This window comes from Drosophila suzukii, chromosome 2L, assembly GCF_043229965.1.
Source record: "Drosophila suzukii chromosome 2L, CBGP_Dsuzu_IsoJpt1.0, whole genome shotgun sequence".
Classification (NCBI taxonomy): Eukaryota; Metazoa; Arthropoda; class Insecta; order Diptera; family Drosophilidae; genus Drosophila; species Drosophila suzukii.
Window position 1 is genome coordinate 2,701,697 of NC_092080.1, and position 25,661 is coordinate 2,727,357.

Sequence of the window (25,661 nt, forward strand, 5' to 3'; positions counted from 1 at the left end):
TACGGCCACGATGGCCGCGGAGAACGGCCGGCTTATATTGAAAAATTTGAATGCTAGTAAAAAGTTTTAATTGTCGCCGCCACGCCTGTCACATGTTGTCCTGCACGGCGGGGTCATTTAAAAATGCAGCCGCCACCGATGCCTGTTATTGTTAACAATATTTTTCAATACAATTTTCCCTTGATTAAAATATGCAATGCACTTGTTTTCCGCCGGGGCATTCGGCCAATCTATGCCGGCTTAAAGTCGGTGCCATTCTCTTGGCAGCCCATTAATGGTGGCCTATTTGGTGCCCCGTATAAGACGCATTTAAATAAATTTATACATATATTTACAAAATAAAATACAGCCAGGGATATTTTGCCATCCTGCTCCAGTTTCATGTTTCCAAAAATAAAAAATCTCGCGCCCTTTTCGTTTACTTTGTGCATTTATAATTTACACTCTTCGCCTTGTCTTGCTGGTTGTTTATCTCCCGGCTCGAAAAGTTCGAACTGGCTAAAAGTTTTTAATGAGCAACGACGTTGGACGTCATCGTCTTCGCCCGAAACCCCCTGAAACACCCTGAAACCCCCTTAAAACTGCAGGAGGAATTTCTTGCTGAAATTTGTTGTGCATCTTCGCGAAATGTTGAAGTGAAATCGTGACAGAAAGTTGGGTGGCTTAGTGGGGGGATAAACAATTATCAAAAGCTTTAAGTTTCCCAGAAATGTTATATTTTAATCAAAAGCTTATCCAATTACGTTGCCAGCCAGAATCTTGGCCAACCTTGATCCAGTCAATTTATTCTTTTTGCAACAATGTATTCTTTTGTAATTGTATAATTGCTAGATTGAAATGTACATGTCCTAAAAATGTATACAAATTATTGAAAAAATTTCGAGAATTTAAAAAAAAGTATTATTAAAAAAAATTTAAGATCTGTGAGTAGGTACCTTTATTTATTTATTTTTAATATTTGCCACTAATCGTAATTTGAGCCAAACAAAAATATTTTAGATTTCCTCTTTACGAAAAATATGGATACACAGATAATATAAAAGCACTAAAAATGTGTAGGAATACAAACTAATTTTATCAATAAGTTCTCAGTGCTTCAAGATATTTATCAATACATCTTTATAAACACTAAAGATCATACAATAAGTATAAGGGCTTACATGGCTCTGTTTTTAAATACTTACCAAAAATGCACCTTTCGCCAAGACAGATTGTAAATATTTAAAAAAAATTAAGGAATTAAAAAAATATGTATATGTATGTTCGATGCTTAACTTTAAAGACACTTAAATTTTACTTGGCATACCTTTTCCGCAATCAGCTTATGATGCACAGCCCATTCACCTTTGTTCGAACCTTTCAAGATGATTTTCCTTCATTTATCCCAACGACTTCACATTTAATCTTCCGGTTTTCAAACGGCTGGCATGCAGCCCGTATTTATTATGGATGTGGCCGCTGCATGTTAATCTCTTAAAGTGTGGATCCGCATCCTTTCTGGCGGCGGGGGCGAAGTGCATTCAATTCCAAGTGCAGGTCAAGTGGCCGCCAAAGAAAAAGCCGCAACGTGAGCACATGGACATGGAAAACAAACGACTCTCCTTCGTCGCAGGAGGCTGCTCTTTTTAGACCACTTTTTTTAGAACATTCGCAGCTGCGCAGGCGCAAGGAGTGTGGGTTTTGGCCAGCGGGATGTGAGTTCTGGCCACTTTGGGGGGATTACTGGCTCTTGGGGACTCCCCGTCCGCAGTCTTTGGTCTTCACTTCAACGGAAATTTGCGGCATTTGTTCAAGGTGACGGTTGGCTGTCGGTGGGATCTTTGTTCGCTGTGAGCCACATGCAAATCTGTCAACAAATTGGCGGCGATTAGGCGCCAACTGTTAGACAGCGACACTCCCGGCACTCTTGACACTCCTGACACTCCACAACTCCCCACATATTTGCTGGTCAACAATTTAGACATAATTTGAAAGCGTCGCTCCGTTCCACACGCAATGTCGCTTACGCAATGGCCACACATCCAAATTATGCATAATGGCATTGGCCAGTGGGCCAGGTAAGCCGCCGCCAGGTGGGTTGGCTAGGGAATCTACATCCACCGCCGCCCCCATAAATTGGCATTAGTTTCGGGGCGCGGTGGCCATTTTTGGGTGCAACATCGCCGGTGGCAGCCATCGGCAGCTTAATAACTTTTATGCGTGTTTGCATATCGCTCATGCATCGAATTTGATGGAAAATACGTATACCTACGAGAAACTTCCCAAAGGGAACCCTGAACAATTTGGAGGGGAAAAAATAGGGACTGCCATTGGGGAATTCGATTAAAAATTGTAACCAACGAATTTCGATGGAGTTGATTGGTGTCCTCGGCCGCTGGCAATCACTTTTATCCGAAATCCATTTCTTTTATCGATTTTAGAGTGGCTTTAGTGGGATAGAGATACCCAAGCCAGACGAAACAATTTTTAAAAGAGTTTGAAAAATGCAGCGTATTCAGCATTATTCAGATTATAATGTGAGTGATATTTATCACCAGCTTGCGCCATATTCTGTCACCAGCTTATGATGAAGTGAGCGTTATGAGGGGAATATGTTAAACAACTCCAGGTGTTTGACACTTTATGAAGGGTACATGTAAATGCAGCATATATTAATCGAGTCTCAGCTGTTGACTATGAACTGATAAACAGCTGGGTATATATTTTGTAGCTGATTTGTTTGCCGGATCTAGCCGGCATGGGGAATTTGTTTACTCGTTATGGGGATGGATGGACAGACAGGGTGTCTCAAAAATAAATATTGAATATACATCGAATTATATTATCATATTTTTTGGGGGCATCTGGTACAGGTAGTCTACTTCTCGGGCACATTGCACTGCTGGCAGTTCTCCATTTGGCTGGTATAGTCCTCGATTTGGATGGTCGTCTCGAAGAAGTTGTACCGCAAGTGAACCGCCGAGGTGGCTGCATCCAGGATCTTCTTCGGATTGGCATTGGCAGCTGTTTTTTGGGGGGGGAGATGGGAAACGATTAGGATATCAGAGGGATAACACTAATGGAGCGGGCCAACTCCATTTCTCTCTCTTGCCGGCTCTATCAAAATTGTCCGCGCTTAAAAAGCCATTTCAAAAATAATTAAGCTAATTGCTCACTGTCTGCCCATGGACATGGCCATGAAACAGTGCCAGCAGGGGGGGTCGGCTTAAAACAACAACAAATCCATTGGGATAATTACCCTCCATGCCCAAAAGCGCGACCCCACAACCCAACCATCCACCCATTTGGACAAACACATGCATCAGGGCAAGAGGCCACCCAACGCCCTTTCTGGTCTGATTCGGTTTGGTCTCTGGTTCTGGCCAGTTCTGTTCTGGCCGAAAAAGCCGGGGGCAGCTACTTACCAATGGCCAAGTGGGCTGATAGCGCCACTTTATTAATGCTCAGCGCCCAGATGCGCAAATTGTGCACCCGCTCAACGCCCTCGATGCCTTGGAATATCTGCAGCACCTCGGCGTAGTGCATGTAGTTCGGGGTCCCCTCCATGAGCACCTGGGGAAGAAGCCAAACGGTGAAGTGTTTACAAGCAATCCAGTAAATCAGGGTAAAGTATTCAGCAAACAAAGTAGTCAAATAAAATAAATGCAATCTCATGGACCATTGAATAAGGGCTTTGTAAAATGATGATCTCTTAATATATTAGTGATAACAATTAGGTAACTTGTATCCGTAAGTAAATTCTATACTATATGTAGTAAAGACAAATGTATATGTTTGCATATTTTTAAGACTCTAATATTACCTAAAACAAAGTTGATCACTCATACGCACTGTTGGTTTTGATTAAAAACTTCTTTTAATCCAGGTGGTTTAGCCTTCAACCAAACATTAGTTTTTTCTCTATTTTTTTTATTAATTGCACTAAAGTCAATAAGTTGAGAAGGTTATAAATTCGAGATCTAAGTTCTTGGTGGATACGTGTCGTATGAGTAATTTTTATGAAATTTTTATGACTGCTGCCCAAATTCTGAAATTACATTTTGTATTTAATGTATACCCTACTAGCACATTTTTGAAAAATGTATATAAACCTCGATTCTTTTGTGAAGATATAAAAGCTGACTAAATATAGGACTGTTTAAAATTCGCAATCCCTACAACTCACCAGCAGAGCATCCTTCATGATCGTGAACGTGGTGAAGAGAACGATGATGGAGAACACAAAAGTGCAAATGGGATCCACGATGGAGTATTGCGGCCAGAAGTAGATCACCCCGGCGGCGACAAACACTCCGACGCTCTGGATGACATCGCCGATCACATGGATGAGGGCTGCCCGGACATTCATGTTGACGGCCTCGCGTCCCACGGGTCCTCCATGATGATGGGAACCTGGAGCAGTCTCGGCCAGAACGGCTGCGATTTCCAGATCCAATGCGGGATCCACTAACTTGGCGTTCTGGTAGGAGAACGTGGGCAGTCCTCCTCCGGGCAATTCGGCATCTTCGGGAGCAAAGGCCACTCCGCCCTCAATTCGCTGGTTGGGCGATGCGGCACAGGGCGTGGACGTGGCATGGGCGTGCGAGGGGATGGTAGTGGGGGCGTTCTTCTTGGTCGGCTTCTTGGAGCCATCGTGGCTGTGGCCATGCCCACCTCCTCCGCCCAGGCCATGCGAATGACCGTGCTGCAGCTGAACGCCCATTCTGACCGAGTTGGAGAGAGAAATTGGAAACGTTATCACAAATATTTAATATGCTTGAAAATGTTGCAAGCTATTTTGTGCCGGTTCTGTGCAGCCACTGCCCCTGCCCCAAAAAACCCATCCCCAGACAGGGGGCACGTTAGCCTGTCCTGGCCACAGTATGAAAACAAAAACGCACCCAAAATGTTTCTCTTTTTTTGTGTGTTTTCCTTGTTGGAAAATGGGGAAACGGGGAGGGCTTTTCCAACGGTATGCGGGCAACGCTTTTGCATTGTTTGGCATTTTATTTCAGCATTTTAATGCACCAACAACAGTCGCACCGCACAGTCAAACAAACACACTCAGGTCACGGACAGTGGAGCCGAATGGCCGAGCAAGTCCCCAAATGGAATTAAACTGCAGGAAGCGACAATCTTTGAATGAAATTTAAAGCGGGAATTGTCAATGGTTGCGCCATCGTTGGGATGCCAGAGATTACTGTGCATTTCAATTTCGAAAGTGACATTTCCCGGTATTGATAAGATCCAGGATGGATTTTTTGGTATATTTCCACGATATAAAAAATAGAAGTAGTATATGAAAAGTATTTAAAAATATGTATTAATTTCTGAAACAGTACTACCACATTTCTTAAAACTCCACTTTTAAGTTCCTTTATTTTTCAGACACAATCCTAATGGAACATGTAATAAATAAATACATTTTCCTTTTTAATAACCCAATAAATTCTACTTTATCAAAAGCTATTTTTATGCTTGCCCAACCAATTTGTATTACAAAAAACTGATTGCTTATAAAAATATAGATAACACTAAATTACCAGGTTTTTAACCTTTTATTTTGGCGTCCATATTTTTTCGAGCCCCTTAACTAGACTTTATAGGTTGTGCAGTCATTTCCATAAATCAATTACACTTTTCTTTTGAAAATAAATAATTTTAGGCACTGTACAGAGTGCTCCCTCGTTCCCCTGGTCTGGATGCACCATCCTGCATTCTGAATCCTGGGTTCAGTGCTCACTGTTCACTGTTTTGCTGCTCTGTGTACCGGAAGGTGTGTGCCAGGGGTTCCTCCGAGTCCCCAAACCTCCCAACCGAACCAGCCAAACTAACCGCTCCCGTCCGATGATTCCGACCGACCCCGGGCCCATCTGGGCTGCTCCAGTTCAGTACGTCCGGACACACATTGCCGCATGCAAATACAAATGTATTGTCGAAAATGGCAACCGGTTGACCGGGCCAGGCCATCCCCATTCCAAAACTCCCACTCCTCCCCAGCTCACGGCATGGATCGGCAGTTAATAGCTCGGCACATTGACTTTTTATTCATTTTAAATGCTCCGACATTGCAGATTTATGGCTTTTCTATTTGGGGAAAAAGGCCATGGTCGACCAAGCGACCGACAGACCGACATGCCAAAAGACCGGCTCTTTCTGTCCGTCGCCGCCGGCTGCACTTAGCCGGCTTTTTGGGGAAACAATGCAGTGCCGGGCATCAATAAATAAACTCGCATAAATTACGCACAACCATTGGCAGGAGCCCACACAAAGCACAAAGTGAGCAGCCACGGAGCGGAACCACTACCATCTACCATCCACCATCCTCCATCTAACCATCTCCATCCCTATAGACCAGGCCAAGTCCCATCCCCCAAAGAGAAAGCTCTGCTGCTGCAATGTCGATCGACTAATTGACGTACTCAATTGATGACTCAAAGACATTTTGATGGTCTTAAAAGGACTTTACTCCGGGTGGTAAAAGCAAAGCATTGCATTGATGGCTTAATTTATTTACTAATTTGACAGTTACGTTCTATAAAAGATACATTTTGGCAAAATATTTAGAAAGTGAACTTTTAACCCAGTGGACCGCTTTTATAAATATATTAAAGGGCCAAGGCTTTTTATAGAAATATATTAATTATAGTTTAGGGATAATCAAATCAAAAAACTTTAATACCTTACAATAGAAGTTCATGTAAAATATATTTTACATTAATAAATAAGGTCCCAAATACTGATATATCTTAAATTTTCACAAAAAAAATGTTATCTCTTTTACATAAATTATAGTTCTGTTTAAGCCGATTATTCGATAAAGGTTTGTATACCATTTTAAGAAGTACTTATTTAAACAGATCTTGTTTTTGTGTTACTATTTAGAATTTCTCTCGTAAAAAATGAAAAATAACGAAATATTTTTGGCTTCGTGGTATTAAATAATTAATAAATTCCCAGGCTAATAACCGACTCCCAATGGCCCCAAAATATTTATTTCGAAGCGACTTTTTCTGGAAAATTTACTACAACTGTCTTGAAATCAGGACTAGTCAAACAAATACCAGCTCTGGGTGTTAAATTCGCGTTACGATGAGTGCAATAAACGTGTCCCGTTGTCGTTGTCCGTGGTCCTGGCAATGTGTTCCCGGCTCCTTGGCTCCGTGGACCGACAGCTTAACGAGCTGCTCATCCGGGTGACAGACCAGACCGAGACCAGGATCAGGACCCTCCACACATGCCCCAAGACATCCTCAGTGGCTGCGAATCCTGGCAACAGTCACATACGCGACCAAAGCCAAAGCCAAAGCCCAGGGAAAGCCAAGGCGAGCTGAGTCAAGATATGCGCTAATATTTATGTTCCTGTCAATTAAATCAGGACATGGCATATACGCCACACAGCCGGAGCTCTTTTCCCTGGGTCGCAGGACCTTGCTGCTGGTTCCTAACTCCCAGCTACCAGCTACCAACTCCCAACGATTCCCGACTTTCCCGAGTCCTGGTGTTGTCATGGCTGCTGTCGTTTGTTGGCCACTAACGAGGCGAGTAAAGATGCCGCAAAATCAAGGGGAAATGCTTCATTGCGCGCTACAAATTACAGCGCCACAGTTGGAACAACAATGCCTGGGCTTCCAGGGGGAAATGGGGAAATCGGGGAAAGTGGGGAAAGTGTGGGGCTCTGCTGATGGTCGGGGAATGTCGCTCGCATTGGCATTTTTTGCGCTCGAGGACACACAGCGCAGGAGGGGATCGGAGCAGGAGCAGGAGGATGAGGACCAGGAGGGGGAGGAGCAGCCGTGGTAATGCCTCGGCAATCGGATGTTCAAAGTCGAAAAGCGTATGTGCTCCCATGGAATCCCTGGCGCCAGCATGGTCCACCATCACTGACCACGTGACCACGCTGGTTAGGAGCGACAGATTCGAAGGTGAGATACTAACAATCTCTGATATTTTTGGATAACACAATGTGGTGTTCTAGAGAAAACAAATTCTATGCGATGCGATTTGGAAATTATATTGACGCTTTTTTTTTTTAATTCTTTGTTTAACTAGCTTGCTTGATCACGAAACCCTTTAGCTTAATATTTTTGCTGTATGCATTATACATTATAAATTTTAATTTAGCAGATTTCAATATAAACTGGGACCTAAAAGAGATAAAATATTATGATATCGTTGCAGAGGTAGTCAAATCAGAAACATTTTTATGCATAGCTTGTGCGAATATAAAAGCATTAAAACTGAAAGACTAAAAAGCTTAGAAACATGGAAGCAAACAAGTATTTATTGACTCCCCTTTAAGTGCTGACCAGGAATATGAATACATAAATATTTATGGGTCGTTCAAGGATAATAAAATTGGTGTTTCCCAGTGATTACTATTTTTATACCGGAAAAAGCTGATTTGGCAGCACTGACACCGGCAACTGGAGAACTGGAACTGGTGCTCCGTACAATTTATTTAGTGCCCATCAACGCGATGCCCCACACGAAGCGGCAGAAGAAGCGCTTCTCCTTCTTCATCACCGTTTATATTTATTTCCTCCTTGTTTTTCTCCCCTGGCGTCTCCCATTTTTTTCCTGCTTTTTTGCTGTTTGACAAATTATGGCCACATTTGGCCTGGTAACTTCTTCGAACCGAGCTGGCTTCGCCATCACAGCGTGGTCTTAAGAAATTGAAAATGAAATTGAGTTGTCAGGCTAACAAGCTTTTGGCCAGCTTCGGTCTCAAGTGGCCGGCCAGAATGAAGGAAGCCCGGGACAGAAGACGACCAGGCTCAATATTCACATGATGAACACTAGCATAAACAAGAAGCAAAAATATATCAAGTGGAAGAAGCGAATTCATAAGAGAGACTCAAGGATAACAATAGTTTTAGTTGCTTTATGGTATTGCAAATTGTGGCAGAAACTTTTAAATTGTACTATACTTGCATTGTACAAAACTATTCAAAATCGAATGGCTTTTCAAGCAAGAACAAAACAAAATATTGTATTAATCCATGCTTGTTGTTATCAAGAAAAAGAATAGCTTAAATTGCCACTTTTAATAATGACGTTTTACATTTGTAGTAAATAAATACCATTTCTTATTTAGATGTAATTTAATTCGGTTTAAATTTAGATTGCACTTTTCACGTCCCATTGCCACAAAAACACAATCTGCTTCGTATCAAATTTATTTGATTGCTTTAAAGAAATTTCGTTGTGCATTCATCCATCTGTCCTAACTGCCATTCCCATTGCTAAGCGCCTTCATCTCCACACTCTGGTTGTAATTGCTTTAGCACCTCGCTGCCCTAGTACTTCCACCGCCTTTCCCACCAGAATAAACCTCTCATATTTCACTGGCATTTGCTCTCGCTAATGTCCCACTTGCAGTTTAAGGTCAGGCCCTATGGGAGTTGGTACAGTAATACCTCTAAATAAGTGTTTTTAGATTTCTACATTGATGAGATAATAAGATCATTTATTGATAGATCCCTCTCAATCGCTGAGATTGAGATTGGCACTTTTACATCCCCTTTATAAGGAAAACTAAGAAATAAAGTCAATACTAGCTGATATTTTATGTTTGGTATATCAATAACAATATATAATCTTATATTTTAACCTTTATCATTCATTTTATATGTTTCACAAGGTAATAACACCAATATTTCGATATTCATTGTTATGTTTATGTTTATAGGTATTACTTCCTAGAAACCGAAATTACATATTGAAACTACCGTTCATCGTATGTTACAATACTTTGTATATTTCACTTAATTTGTAAACCAATATCATTTCTTACAAAAAATATGAAAAAGTATCAAAATTTTCGATATTACTTTGTAGTTTTGTGTTTAGGACTAGTACTTTTCAAGAAAACCAAATGACTTGAGGATCAAAACCGCGGTTCATCGGGTGTTCTATTACAGTACTTGGGTGATTTCACTCTCTCTTCTTATATTTCTCGTTCTGTTTCTCCATTTTCCCCGCTTTTGGCCCTAATGGGCGTTTTAACGATGTGAAGTCGACGGACGTCGTTGCCGCCACTCAAAAGTTAACCCAACAACAACACACAAAGCGTATCCGGAAAATTCAGTGCGTATATGTATGTGTGTGTGCTGCCCAGCCATTTTCGGCATTGTGCTAATTGAACTAAAAACTCGCAAAAAATAAAATCCAGAGAGTGCTCAACAACTAAATGAAACTAAGTAAAAAGCCTTCAATAACAACGAGAGCAAACCGGACTCTGAAAATAGTTGAAACTTGCTGCAAGCTCGTTTGCCCCAACGCATAACGGTAAAAGGTGGCCATTTAATACCGTTGTTCGAACACAGGTCAAAGGTGCACCGAAAAAAAAAGGTTTTTTTTAGCATTTCCTTTCAATATAATACATAGAATTTTACAAAGGTTTTCAACTCTTTCCAATGGTTTCTTGAAAAAGTCTGGGAGCTTGAAAATGTACAATGTTACTTAATTCAACAAATTAAAGTGTGTTTTAATATGGTGTGTTTTTGTGACCTGAATTCATTAATAAGAATTTGTTGGCATGTCAAAAAAAGGATAAAACTTCTCTCTAACTATTTTGTTAGATGTGGGTTTAGTTAGAGAAGGGTTCTGTTTTATAAGGTCAATTTTTTCTATGTACGAAATTCCGGAGGAAGGGGCAGCATTGACTTGACTTAACTTCCTACTTTTATGGCAGCTTCCAAAGATGGTCTTAGCCACGCCCCCCGGACCGCCGCCCATCTGCCCCAAGTCCGGCCATCTTCTTCTTCTCCTCCTTGGCCATATCTGTAAGCCAGGAGAGTTGCTTCTGCTGCACGTTTTTCACAATCAATTCACGTAATCAAACAATTCAAGTGGCAAACACTGAAAATGCCAACGTCAACTGGAAAATTTTTGCGCTACCGCCCGACCACCAACAACAAAAACGACAACAACACTCGTGCAGGAAAATAGGTGAGCTGAGGTGGGCGTGGCATGGGGTGGTGGGTGGTGTGGGGGATAGGGTCTGGGGTTGCAAGCATAACGTGTGTGTGAGCTCGGCATTGAACGTTGCGATTTATGCGCCAAAAACTATGCTTCGACAGCCACATGAATGAGCATCAATGGGGGCAAGGAGGCGCCGGAAGAGGGGGGGTCGCAGGTCTTAGGGGAAAGGTAGGGGGGAGGCAGATGCTTGCAGGTTTTGCACTCGACGAAATCAAAACAAGCGAAGCGATTAGTAAATAATCACGCGAACACAGAATGCCCTTCAAAATCTTTGTTTCTTAAAGGGTTGCCTATTTAAAGGTTCTTGTTTTTACAGTAGTGCGAAAATACAGGTCTTGGGTTCTTAAAATATTTTTCTTTTAACAAGCCGTTCTTACGTTTTTAGACTCTGGTGTACGAATACTTTTAAATGCCTATAATAAAATCAACCCAAGTAACAAATTGAGTTCGTACATCAGCTCAACTGTTCTGTTCTTTCCCAGAAACGTGTAAAAATCAATTGGAAAATTACAATTAAATTAAATAAAGCGTTAAACTTTACCGGCCTCAGTTTATTTTTAGCTTTCCGAAGTTAAAAGAAATTCGATGGCCAGAGAAGGAGAGACTCCCCACTGGCCACCGTTTGGAGCATTATCGAAACCCTCTTCGATGGCACGTTACCCCATCCCGCCTAGAGAATTTTCCACCTTTGGGGCTGGCCAACACAAACACCAGCAAACTCCTCGTCGACGCCGCTTTTGGCTTTTGTTGACGCAGGAGGAAAAGTACAAAAAATAAAAAGAGGAGGGTAAAAATAGAACGAGAAGAAATTCTAAACTTGTGGAAAAAGTTGTCGCTAAAATGTGGAGAAAGTTGCCGCAACAACTGGCGGATACGTAGGGGAATGCCGTCCTGGAATCGCAGTTGGCCTGGGATTGGGATCGGGAGACATTTGGAGTGTGCACTGTGTTGACCCATTTGGTGGCCCATGCCCGGGACAAGTTGATTGCGGCAATTGCAATTGGAAAACTGCCCAGGGGAAAACAGGGGACAAAACTTTGCAGTCGCACGGGCGACGTTCGGCAATCAAAGATCTGCATATCAGGGGAAAAATACTATTTTTTCGTACTCACATGACATTTACCAATATGGCCAGGCCCGAAGTGATCAGCATGATCTTGGCATTCACCTCGTAGTCGCCGCTAATGAGTCGTCCGATGGCCAGCCAGACGAGGATGCCCGTGATGACCCAGATCATGAAGACGGAGGCCATGGCTCCAATAACCTCGGCCCGATACCAGCCGAAGGACATCCTGTCAAAGATAGAAAGAAAAGGGAGTGTGCTTAATTAATGTGAAGGCAGGTGAAGATAATGAGGCTGCGATGGAGAGGAGAGCAGTTTCCACTTGCCACACGATAACGTTGGCAAAACTTTGTTAGTTTGGCATGGGAATAACTTGGCAAACTAACAGACTATGTATTAAATGCAAACTATTATTGCACTTTAAACGCAGCCGCTTATTTCTAGTAGATATTCCGTTTAATCTAAATTTGTTTTGCATTATCATCTTTTGGTTAAGATTAAGTACATATAGCTTAAAATTTAGTTATCCAAACAAACTGTAGGATATTTTGGAAGATTACTTAAAACCATTTAATAAAATGAAAAATAAACCTACAAGTATCTAAACAAACTGTAGGATCTTTCGGAAGATTACTTAATACCATTTAAGAAATATTTAAGTCTCCTGAAAATTTTAAGATTAACTGTATGATCTTTAGATGCCTTACATATTTCAGTTATTAAGTTTTTAAAACCATTCCTTTTCACGTAACATATTCCTTTTAATTTTAAATTTTCCACTTTATCTGAAGAGAGCCCATAAATAGTATGTATAATAAAAATTTTTCATAAAATTTCCTCTTCAACAAGGCATCCCTTTAAATACCAGAATAAGTCGCCCTCAATAAAGTGATATATGCTTCATAAAACATCAAGGCAAAGGGGATGTCAAGAGCTGGACTTCTCGGCCGCAAAACGAAACACAAATTGCTGATGACATGAAGAGTGGCCAGTGTGTGGGGTAGTTAAAAATTAACATGAGTTGATATATGTGACCAAAATTTGTCAAATGCTATTTTAATTTGAGTTCGCTTTGGGGGCGCGGCTACTTCCCCGGGATGATAATTTTTGGGGTGCAGGAGGAGTGGGGTGTGTTACCGTATTTCCTTAATGTAATGAGCGTTTTGCATGTGCGCCCCTCTGCTTATATTTCGTGTATTATTTTATTTTATTTTCTGTTTTTTGTTGGGTCAAAGTCAACACCTGAACCGTGGCGGCGGCGACCAAGTCGAGGGTCGTTCAATTAAAGCCCAACCCAGACCAGAAAACAAGCCAAGCCACATCAGGAACAGGACCTGAACGAGGAGCAGGACCAACCAGTAACCGACAGGTGGGAAGGGCAGGGGCGGAGGTGACTACCACTCTCGTTATAAAATTGAAATAATGGCAAAAGGCAACAATTTTGCCAGCCTGCTAACTAATGCGATGCCAGAAGGCAGCAGGCAGCTACAGCAACGAATGTCTCGCCATAATAATACAATTTAATTTCCAGCAAACATCCGTCGTATCCTCACTCCTCAAACCCTATAAAGACCCCCCGAAAACCCCCTCCCCCCGGCGGTGTCAATGTATGGCGGAGCTTTCTATATGTGTGTATACAAATATATATACGCAAGTTGGGGCCTTGCAGTTGGCGTTGCAAGTGCAACCATTTGCTTAATGACCGCCTGCTGCTGGCGGCCCACCCCTCGTCCTCCGGTCCTCCGGTCCTTTCTATCCCCCATGGAGGAGCAGCTACATCGCTACCTCAACGGCGGTTCCGGGCACACTGGGACCGGGAGCGATAATTAAAAGAAAGTAGCCAAAACACTTAATTGGGATTAGCGATAATGAAAAACGGTAGTGTGTTATGCCAAACTTTTTGGCAGGCAACAAAAAATTAATAGAGAGAGTGCAAAATAAAACCAAAGCTAGAAAAAGCAAACAAAGATTACGAGCATGTGTACATACGTTTTAATATTTATGACCTTAACTATCCGATTTTATAAAACGGATTAATTTATAAATAAATAAAACTTCACACACCCCAAATGTAAATGGGTTAGGTTATATTCCCAAATTCAAAATAATAATAAAAGTCCTAGCACAATTCATCACAAAGATAAATAAGAGGTATATTGAATAAGAAATCCTAGAACTAAAATATATAAGGAATAACAATGATTATATTTGATACATACTATTCGAATTTAAATATAACTGTAATGTATATACAGAAAAATTGAGAACAGAAAGAAGCCAAAATTCAAGAAATCATCCTCTCTCTTATCCGAGTTGAAACGTTCTTGAAATTTGGACAAAGGTATAATCGTGTTTGTTTTTCAAGATGAAGCTAACGTAAAATAGAGATGAGAACTGTCTCGATTTTGTTTACGGAGACGAAAGAAGTTTCGAAAACCGATAAAATGTCATCTTGATCTTGAGATTCTAAGGATGAAATGATCTTGGCTCAGTTACGAGACAGAAAGAATGGTTTTAAAAACAGATTAGTTTTCTGTGTGTAGGTAAAATACAGGCCAATTTGAATGCATGGCTCGTATAGTTACAAACTAATTAACCCCTTATATAGCACTACTCCAAAGAAGTGGAGGTTTAATTAACGATCCAATGCTGCTGCAGTTTCCGTACCGCAGGTTATAATTGAATCATTCCACTGTACCGTGCTTAGATTTCCCTCGCTTTTGCATTTCGTTTTCTGCGTTTGCCTTTGCAATTGTGCAAATGTGTTTTGTTTTGATAAATTAGGCTTGTCAACTCGGCAACGCCAGCTCGAGCGCCAAAATGGGTGGTTCTGGGGGCGGGAAAAGTGGGAGCTATGGCTAGAGCTAGAGCCAAAAATAAGGTAGAAGGCTGCGAACCGCACTGAAACCAAACCCGGCCAGAGGACCAGGCCCAAAGAGAGAGGCATTCAGCCAGACTGAGACTGGGACTGCTGCAACATGCAGCAGCAGCAGCAGCAACAGCAGCAACATGCAGCAACAAGAGCAACTGGAACAGAAACAGCAACTGAAACAGAGGCAACATCAACGCACAGGAGACGTGGAAGAAGGAGACCCAGGGCCTGAGAGGCTGCGAGTCTGGTGGCAGGAGCGAAATTTACAAAATTACCATGCAACACGCTTGAAATTGCAAAAGTTTTTCATTATTCACTTTGTGGCTGCAGTCGAGTCGTCGAGTGAGTGAGATTTTTGCATGAATGAGCAGAACGTGCCGTTTGCCTCCCTCCTTCTAGTTGAGCCCAAGATGGATGCTGTGGTGGCGGGGGGCAGCAGGAGGAGGGGGCTGTTCCAGGGGCGGAGGCACGGAGGGGTGCTCCCAAAGACCAATTGAAAAATGTGCATGTGTACAGTGCGCAGCAGCAACAGCAGCCATCAGTGCTGCAGAAAACCCATTTCAAAAACTAAACATTTCTAGAAAAATATTTTGATAAATCCTCATTTAAAATAATAAGGTACTTTCAACTGAAGATATTATTGGGGCATCTAAAAATGTTTCAATAATTTAGAACTGCTTATTAACTTTTTATATAGATGGACATTTTCAGGAGATCTTAACCAAACCCCTAAGATCAAATGCTTAGTTTGTTAACTTTTGATTGCAGAATTCATATTTCAGAATATTGAAAATTAGTTCTTTTAACTAGTGCAACCTTTTAATAAATTAAGTCATATGTACACCACTTTCATTTTTAAAGAGCAGAGTAGCACTTGTCTTATGGTCAAGATTGAACAAAAATAATCTTAGTTATGCAATGTTACATAAAACAATCTTTGAAATAAAAGTTCCTATTGGATATTTCAACTATAATGCTATAAAAAATAGACAAGCCCACAGCACTGCCAAAATAAAGCTATATCAACAACAGCAGCCACAGACGATAGAGGAAGGCACTGAAAATTTGGAAACAGGCTTTTCGCCTAATTAGACGATGGCGAATGGGAAATGCAGGCAGCAGCGAGGATATGGAAAATAGCCAAGTCGAGCGACAGAAATTATGGTGGTAGAGCAGCCATATAAGAGTGGAATATAAATTGCAGGCCAATGCAGATACACTCGTTAGAGCGGGCGCCTTCTTAGCAAGGAATTGGTATATACTTGGTAATGGTAAACAAAACAGATTTTCCTTGATTTCCTCCTTATAGAATTAATAACGACTAAAGTCCTATCGAACAATATATTTGAAGTATTAATATATTTATATTATTATGTTAAACTAATGATTGACGATTGAATTGATATCATTTTCTTGAGAACTTAACTTCAACTTGTTCTATATATCTATAACTTTAAAATGAAAAAATATAGGCCTAAGCACTTTTATGTCCTTAACATTTTAAGTTCGAGACCTTATTGATAAGATTTCCAAGAAATGTATGTTCTAAATCTTCCACTAAATACTCTATGAAATTCTCCGAGACTTCCTACAACAGATATACCCCTTTCATAGTAAGGATATTTAAAGAATAGTTGAACGTTGTTTCCCTGAACAGGGTCCCAAGTGCCCCAGTTCGGTGATAAAGGAGGACGCAAACGAACCATCGCAAAAGAGTTGGCAGCCAGCAGTGACAAAAAGAAATGCGGATAAGATTGAAACTTTACGTTTTATTGATTTCCCTTCCCGACTCGCAGGACGACTTTTGGCAGAAGTCGGCTATAGGGTCTTCATTTGGCATGGAGTACTTACCGTTGCGTAGATGGGCGTCCGGCAATCCAGATGGCAAACAACGAGATCATAAAACTGGCGAAATCGGTGAGCAAATGTGCGGCGTCTGTTGCGATGGCCAGACTGTTCGATAGGACGCCACCTGTTCCGGGGATTCGGGTGAAAGTAAATAAATGTGCAAAAAATTAACTTGGCATTCTGTGGGACTTGTGGATGTTGATTGGGGGGGGGGGGATTTGGGGGCTACGAAGACAGGGTGACAATCCCCCCGGCTTTAGTAGGGAAAACATTAAAAGGGAGGAACTGGGATCCCGCTTTCTCTCTATTTTCCATTATCGCAACAAGAACAATTTCGATTTGAAAGCGAAAGAAAAGCGCAAAGCAAGGGGTGCAAAAATGAAATCCTTTCCTGGGAAGTGGGAATTGGTAACCTCCTCCCGGTCCTTCGTCCTTTTCCAGAGCGAACATTGTAGGTAATTGCAAAGCGATTAACGGCAACAGCCGTCGAAGCCCCGACGACATCGTCGCCACTCGAAAATTAAATGTTTATTGTATAACCAACCCCAGTGCCGTCATAAATGGAGGAGGGTTGACGGCAGACAGTAAGCCCTTCCGGTCGCCATATTGTTGCACTTCCGGTCCTCAGTTTTTAATCGTCTCGCCATCGCCGTCGTCGTCTCCTTCGTGTCCTTTTTCCTCGTTCCTCACTGCCCGCATTGTTTGACTTTGCCTTTTTCTTTTTTCCCTTCGCTTTTCACTCTTTACGTTTTGTTTATTTGTTGGCTCAGATTCTCAGAGGTGAGCAAAATTAGTTTGGGAATTGAGAGGCAGACAGAGGAAAAAAGGCAGAAAGGAATTGAACGAGAAAGAGTCCTTTGTGGGGATGAACTCTGAACGGATGTTGCCCTTCTATGAATATTAACTCGACTCACCCACGATTTCGGCAATCATGAAGACCAAACACAAAATGCTGGCTATGATCAGTTTCCGGCGCGCCTTTACGTCCACGCCCTCGCTGCGGGCCCGATGGCAATGATCCCGGACTGAAAGTACAAAAAAATATCACTAATATCACAATGAAATTTAAAAAAACTAAGTTCAAATAAAAAACAAAGCAGTTATATAGAAGATAGATTAATAAAGATAGCTGGTTGTCCTGAAAATTTTCGAAATTTAATAGATATATTGCAAAAATATATTACGTGCAAGCGAAGGATTATAATAACAGATATTTAACAACTATAAAACATAGTCATAAGACCCTAATCAAACCCATAAGGTACGATGCATTATAATAAAAGATATTTAACAACTATAGAACATAGTCATAAGACCCTAGTCAAACCCATAAGGTGCACCCAAATATCTATCTAGCTATCTTTCTTTCTTTCTATCTACCTATCTATTTATCTATCTCTTATTTCAAAGATCACATCAAAATGGATTATAATTTTCGTTATTTTTATTAAAAATTGTTATTATGCATTTAACATTGCTCATTAAGATTCATCAAGGACAGTTCTGATTCAGTCCACACAGTGTAACTGGTCGAACCTAAAATATTATTTGGTAAGTTCATTTCAATGATACACCAACGTAGTCAGCTTTAATACATATTTTTTCCATAATTGGACTTACAATTTGTATGCTTGTAATGTTTACAATGATGAATAACAAAAGGAAAGTGGTTTTCTTATACTTTCCGCCAACTTCCACTGAGCTCAATTATTCGTTATTGTTAACATAAGGTCTTAACGCACTCGTTGCTTGAATAAATTGTATGATTTTCTTAAGCCCCGCTTAAGACCGTAAACTTTTTATTTTCGCAAAAGTGTTAAATTAACCATGTGCCACTGCACACATGCGGTGCGCTTTGGACTGCCTTCGGGGAATAAGTTTTCCCTTCGCCCATCTGTTATGCCGCCGAGCGTGCAATACATATTTACAAAACAGGCATTTAAATTTATTTAACATGGTACGTGAATAATGACCACCAGCCCAGCTCCCGATCCTGCCACGCCCCTCTTGTATGGAAGCGGTATATGGCCCATTTCCGGGAGTTTCTCCGCTTGTTTTTTATGTTATTTCGCAGCCCCCTCTCTGGGTTTTATTCATTTTGGGTGTCAGTGACAGAGGCGAAAGTTGGTAGTTGGTAGTTGCTTGGCTCGGTTGGGTTCGCCAGTTCGCCAGTTGGCTGGTTGGTTGCTCTTGCTCTTGGTCGGCTAGGAGCAGTCTATTAAATACTTTATTGCATTTGTCGCAGCCGTATTTCATGCTTTGTCATTTCCGCTGCATTTTCTTTGCACTTGGCCTGGTCGCCGCCACCCACTCCTCGAACTTTCCTCGCAGTGCAGCTTTCCATTGTCCGGAGCGGGAAAAGCTACCGGAGCTACATACTCGTACATGTGCATATGCTCCGCTAGGGGAAGCCCTAGAGATGAGCACGTGCCTAATAGTTTGGCTTCTATTATGCCTAATGACGGTAATTAAGCTCTAAACAAAAGATGGACTGCATTAATGTTAAAATAATTAATTGCACAAACCTTATTATAAACGCAAAATTTGATAGTTTTAAGACCAATTACGGGAGGATAAAAAAAACGAGAATTCTTTAGAACTATTACTTGCAGAGGACTTTTAGTTATTCATTCAAATTTTACATCTACATATTTATCTCTATTTAAAAATCGAATTGATGTATTTCCCTGTCAATGATCATTCATCACTCGTGATAGATATGTTTTTCTCCAAGATTGTTTATCATTTTTTATTTAAAGATTTTTTGATACATTGGCAATATTTATTTCACTGAACGAAACATTTTTCGATGTGATCGATTTATATATTTTTTTTTTTCATTGCAGAGCGCCTTCTTGGAGGAATATATATAATGAATAATATTACCGTGATAAAAAAGCATTGAGGGTGAAAAGTCTATTAAAAATACTTTGAAAAGCCTGAAATGTTTTGATCAATTAAATTAGTTCAAAAGATTTCAACTAAAATCACTAAAATTTCTAGTTGGCTCGTAATATAACCACTTATTTATGAATTTATGGTTTTCCTAGCGTGTCACCCAACATGTGGGGCCTCATCTCTGATGTGGTGGCGCTGTGAACGCGGTTTCTTCATTTGAATCCAGCACAAGGCCACCGACGCCTGGCCTGCGTCTGCTTCCTGCTCCTGATCCTGCCACCTCCGCATCCCCACATGGCCCACATCCTCCACATCCTTCGCATCCCTCGCACTCACACAATGGCTGTAACATTGCCGGCAGCGAAATTAAATTCCTGTGCATAACCAAGGCTTGGTTCTCTGGAGGAGCGACTACCGTTGCAACTGCGACTGCAGCGACGATTGTGGCACGTGGAAATTTCACCTATTAGACCCGCATCCAGTTTCCCACCTGGCGGAGCAGGCAGAGCAGCCAGTGCCACCAGCTGATGCATAAGAATCGTCATACTTGCAATTTAAACAACTCCGATCCATCTGCATCTTTAATTGGTCGCCTTGGACCGTTCCGTTCGCCTTGTTTGTTTGCGCAATGCGGAAAGTATGTTGGATTCCCGAGGAACTGAGGTTAATGTCGGATACAAGGAGGTTGTTGGCTGGGTGGCTGGGTGGATGGCTGCTGGATATGTGCGCTTTCTTCTCCTTCACATCATCGCATATCTGGTTCTGCCATGGCAACAATTGTGCTGTGCCGTGTACTGTGTACTTGTACTTATAAATAATTAATGGAGCCAGGGCGAAGGCATCGGTTGGGCGAGTGCAGGCGCACAGGCATTAATTGGATAGAAATAAATACGCGACAAACAGCATTCCATTATATGCAAATATCAATGACAATAACTCGACAGGTGCCAAGAATGCTCGTCAACTGAGATCAAAAGAAGACTATGGAAACACACATATTCTCCCTAATTGTGCAACAATTACACGGAAAGAAAATATTTTGAGCAATATGAGGTTCAATATATGATATTTTTTGGTAGCCATGAGAGACAAGCCTTTAAGAAATATCTTCCTCTCGCACTTCAATATTAAGGTTTTAAACAAGACATATAATAAATTCTTAAATACAATGCTTCTTTTCATAAGATATTATCTTATAATATATATTAAGAAGCCACATGCAAATTTTTTTGTAGCACAAACCCTAATAATTTAACAGGAATAAGAGAAAGTATATTTTTCCCATGATATATTATCATCTGTAATATCGTGTTGAAGCAACGTACTTTTAATTTATAGTTCACAAAACTGGGGAAAGCATGGGTATATAAATTACCTCAGATTTATATAAGATTTCAAAGAAATTTAATCATTATTCATGAAGCATTACATTCCTAGTTTGATTTAAGCTTCAGAAGATACCTTAAGATATTTGATAATGCGCTTGTTATCATAATAACAACTTTACAAGTATGGTACACATAACTCCGCCATATCATCTTTCAACCTAATTCGCCAGTTACCATTGCTGAGTTCCGCCTTCCTGAGCCTGGGCACATCCATAACCCGGAATCCTGAGCACGCGGCGATAACAATGAGCAGGTTCACCCGGGGGAACAATGAATACGGACCTGAGTACCTATTCGAACTGCTTAGTATTCCAGCATTTGCAAATGGTCCCATCTGGAGCGCGTTTAACGAACGACTAACTACGGGCCAGCGCAAATCAAAGCAGCTGCATCGAACTGCACTTGGCTAGTCAACCTATCTAATGGGAGTTAGTAACTCAAACTATGATTGAATGCACCGAGCGCCCCAAGACGATTGCATAATATATATCTATCTATCTATCGGTGTGCGCCAGTATACATCTCGGCTCCCAGAAGCGGATCCACCTCGTCTAGACGCCAGTTAATTTCATTTAAGGCCCGCTCGTCTGCCAATAAATCGAATCATCGCCAAAAAAGGAGAAATAAATAGGGATTCTTTATTGGAAGGTCGCGACTAACGGATGGCCATTACTGTTTAGGTTTATAGCTAGAACGAATAGCTTATAAAAGTAGTTTACTACTTAAGAAACAACTGAGAAATTTAGAAAAACTATGTTATCTCCCTGTATAAGAAAATATGACCGTGTGAGTATATATAAAACAGCAAATTCGGAAAACAAATAGAACTATATTTACGGACAAGTTGGAAAAACATATGTATATATTAGAGCCCCAGTTTCAATGATTAGTTATTTTCGGTATGGAAAGGTTTTCGTATGAGTTATGATGTAAGTCTGGATCTTTCTTTTTATAATATTTTTTCTAAGATCTTTTTGTACACTATTTCTATATCAGTTTTAGGGGACTTACGATATTTTAACGGCCTATCCTGATAGTCCCGATAAAACACTTTCGCTGAGAACTATCATAACAGGGTATTTCCCAAAAGTAAAAAATGTAGCCCCTAGCAGACTTCGCGCAGGAAATTAAAATATAAACTAGGCATTGCCACATCGATTTCTCGGTTTCTCGACCCTACGTACTAACGTATTCTCACCGGGGGGAGTGAAAAAAATGATCCAAACATTTATTTGGTCCATCGACAATGTCGTACGTAAATTACGGCGAGCGTTACACTGGCTCCTCCGGCGATTTATGACATATGGTTCTGGGGGAGTGGAACTGGGATGCGGTCTGCTCACAGCGGCGGTATGTCAGCAAAGAGCATAAATTTTGATTATACCACAGATGCTGTGGGTGGATCAGGGCCAGAGAGGCAGAGGGGGGCAGATTGGACCGTGGCCAGCCCAGTTCCACCATAATTTGGTTTGCCAACCTCGAGAATCATCGTCAGCTGATTGATGACAGAGGGGCAGTGAAATGTGGCTGGGTGGAAATAAGGCCTCGAGTAGGTGGTAAGTTGTTTGCTCACCATATTCGTGCAGCATTTCCAAGCGGCATTTATCCAGCGAAGTCGCCTTCCTATAGAGCCGGGCATCATTCATTTCCGACGATTTCCGTGCCGTCTGCCAATTAGCGAGCATTTACCCGATATTACAGCTCCTCAGTCACCCATACATCGGAATGCACGAGTAAATTGCACAGAAATTTCGATTTTTACCAAAAACAAACAAAACCAAGTACAGCAAAAAAAAAAGGAAAAACAAACAAATAACGCTTAAGAACAATCAAACATCTACATACATAGAGGGAACACGAAAATAACAATGTGAAAACTAATTTGGTTGATTTTCGTTGTTGTCGATTTTGATTTGTTTGCATTTGACTTTTAGTGCAAAGTGCCGCTGCCTGCTGCGTTTTCTTGATAATTTATGAATGACTGCAAATTGCTGCGAGGCAGTCCGCCCTGATTGAAAGCGACACGAAAGTGCCCCGCAGTTTGTCACAGTCACCTTGTCGCCCTTTCACCCCCAGAAGACCCCCCAACCACTCACCTTCGACGTTGTTGGACCGCCCGTGTAAACAAAAAATTTGCGCAGGTGTTGAGGGCGTTGCCGGGTGATTGTTGTTGCCATTGCCAATGCCTCCGTTCGCACCTGGTTGTCCCTGCTCCAGCAGGTGGAACGAGGGCGCCGTGCCGTAGTTGCTCCGCCGCGAGCGATCCGAGTTGCGCCTGCAGGAAAAGAAGGGGTTAAGTCTGTGGAATAGCTGCGATCTTCCGGGAAACATTTTACAGGCACAAGGAAATTATTTAAGAGGTTGTAAAGACTAAAAAAAATTAACCATTGTGTGTTACTCCCTCCAATAAGTATCTTATTTTATAAAATAATATGCTTTCTTTTACATTCTACAGATGACTCTGGTGCTTCTTATTTTAAGTTTCGCGTGCGCCACCTGTTGGAATATTTTAAAAGCACGCATAAGGGCATACATATCTACAGGTACCTTACTTTCCTAACTATAAAAAACTACTAAAACTATAGAACTAATATTAGTATTCAAAGAATTTATTTTAAGATTTTTGAGCAATACTTTTTTTTATTTTAATTTAAAGTTCTGTTTTTAAAAGGCAAAACTTGTTTTTATTTTAAGATTTTTTCTGTTATTACTTAATGATCTGAATTTTAAGATATTGAGATTCATGTTAAATTTGATTTTGTTTAGTTCTCAATTGTTTTACATTAGTAAAAAAATATTTTAGTATTATTAACTTCCACAAACTATATAAATCTACAACAAAATATAAAACATTTTTTTTTTAAATCTTAAATCCTACTGTTTATCCATTTCTGCAACACAATCAAACCCAAGAATGAGCTCAAAACCATTTCAGCTATTTCACAACTAATTCTTTAATTAAAATGTGCCATTCGTTAGCTGTTTTTAGCCAAGTTTCTATAGAAATGTACTTGTTTTCCACGGTAAACAAGTGAAAGAAGCTCGGAAAGAATGAGAAGTAAGTGCAGCCGCAGCAGGAAAAGTTTTTCGGGGAAGCTCCGACTCGAAAAACCCCAGCAGAGAATTAAAACGTAGCGTTGCCGGTGCCAACAAAACACTGCGGCATTTAAGCAGACACATTGTATGGTCGGCTATTGCACCCCAAAAACCCCCCCCCGTGGCAAAACACCTCTAAAAACCGTCCATCAGCAGGCAGTTCCCACTGTAATGAGCTGATGCTTCGGAAAGCGAGGTGAGACGCTCGAAAAGGGTTTTTTTGATAGGTGCTAAAATGAAAAGTGCTGCGAAAAATTCAATTTGAAGTTTTGTTACTTAACGCAAACTACGATGACTACTTAAAGGCCACGCCCACTTCGCCGCCCTCATCAGCAGCACGTGTGTGTGCGTGTGATGTGCCCGTTGATAAGTTTTCCACGTGTGTGTGTGAGTCGGTGGGTGTGCCAGAGCAAGTGCGCGTAATTTTTACTACGAAAAGTGCAAATGGCGCTAAACTACTTGCTCTGCAACTTTCCAACGCAATTGCACCAAAGGAAAAAATCAAAAAAAAATACAGGAAAAAAATAGCAAAATACGTTAGCCGTCGCACTTTAAGCTTTCTATCCAACTTTTCGAGGCCTCCGCGCACCTAGAAAATCCCAAGACCCCGAGAAACGTCAGTTGTCGTCGGTCCCACGCGGTCCGCTCTTACGCCTATTTAACAAATCAGCAGCTCATTTGGCGCTTTATGTTAATTTCGCCCAAAAGAGATTTTATTTTGGGCCAACTTTTTGCTCGGCGCAACTTTTGTGGAAGAAGTCAGACGATAAACCGTTTCCCTCCACCTCAAAACTCACTTGGCAATTGGTGTATCCTCGTTTTTCGACATTATTTTCCCAATTTTATTTTACTTAATTTTATCTCTAACAATTAAAGACACAAACAGTACGTTACAACACAAGACTCGAGCGACAAGTGTTTCTTATAAGACGGCATATGCTCCACTGCTCCAGAGGCTGTGAGTGATAAGATCCGAGCAAATACCAGATAAGCCCGATTAAACTTACAACTTTCAGATCGGAGAGAGCCGAGTGCAATGCATGTGTTTGTTCTTCGAGCGGGAGATGAGGTGGATCAATCTGGAAGGTAAGCAAAGCAAAAACGAGAGGTACACATCAAAAAAATAAGAAAATGTAAAGGAAATTTCTTATATCATTAAAAAAGTCAAATATCATATTATTATGACATTGAAGATACTATAAATTACCCCAATGATGTTGGAATCCTATTTTTATATTGAATTATATCTTTTTAGACTCGTAAGATTTAAATTTGTATTGAGGAACATTCTATTACCCTTTTTATAATGGTTAACATCGATATGATCTTATGTTTATATTAAAATTTCTCTGTGTGCAAAGGCAATGGGAAGAGGAGGAGAGATGCCCATTCTTATCAACAGGGTCTGTCAACTGTGAACATAGCACACGGTCCGTTCAATGATGGTAACGTGCGGTAAGACAACCAACGGGATTTGTTTGTTTTTTGAGAGAAGACTTACCGGGCCGGTAGATAAGAATTTAAACGGAAA

At 41.0% G+C, this 25,661-nt stretch overlaps 1 protein-coding gene across 3 annotated transcripts; it reads right to left on the bottom strand.

The window, feature by feature from the left end:
- Positions 1–2,669: 2,669 nt before the first annotated feature.
- Positions 2,670–25,086, bottom strand: ZnT35C (Zinc transporter 35C). 3 transcript variants are annotated; one of them, XM_017090536.4, is made up of 8 exons: positions 24,928–25,086; positions 23,131–23,309; positions 17,663–17,773; positions 16,752–16,872; positions 12,078–12,257; positions 4,166–4,703; positions 3,405–3,552; positions 2,670–3,003 (listed from the first exon to the last, which is right to left on the bottom strand). In XM_017090536.4, exons 1-8 carry the CDS (start codon positions 24,957–24,959, stop codon positions 2,858–2,860), a joined length of 1,455 nt encoding a protein of 484 aa, XP_016946025.2. In that variant the 5' UTR covers positions 24,960–25,086; the 3' UTR covers positions 2,670–2,857. The 3 variants fall into 3 exon arrangements, with proteins under 3 accessions (XP_016946025.2, XP_016946027.2, XP_016946026.2); XM_017090538.4 differs by lacking the exons at positions 23,131–23,309; positions 24,928–25,086 and adding an exon at positions 22,608–22,757; XM_017090537.4 differs by lacking the exons at positions 23,131–23,309; positions 24,928–25,086 and adding an exon at positions 21,209–21,383.
- Positions 25,087–25,661: the final 575 nt, after the last annotated feature.

What these genes read in the sequence shown, in the direction of transcription:
- ZnT35C (XM_017090536.4), bottom strand. Translation starts at nt 24,959, where the DNA reads ATGTCGAAAAACGAGGATACACCAATTGCCAA. An exon ending in CATGATTGCCGAAATCGTGG is followed by an intron (nt 16,873 to 17,662) that starts GTGAGTCGAGTT and finishes TCCCCGGAACAG; the next exon opens with GTGGCGTCCTATCGAACAGT. An exon ending in GGACGCCCATCTACGCAACG is followed by an intron (nt 12,258 to 16,751) that starts GTAAGTACTCCA and finishes TATCTTTGACAG; the next exon opens with GATGTCCTTCGGCTGGTATC.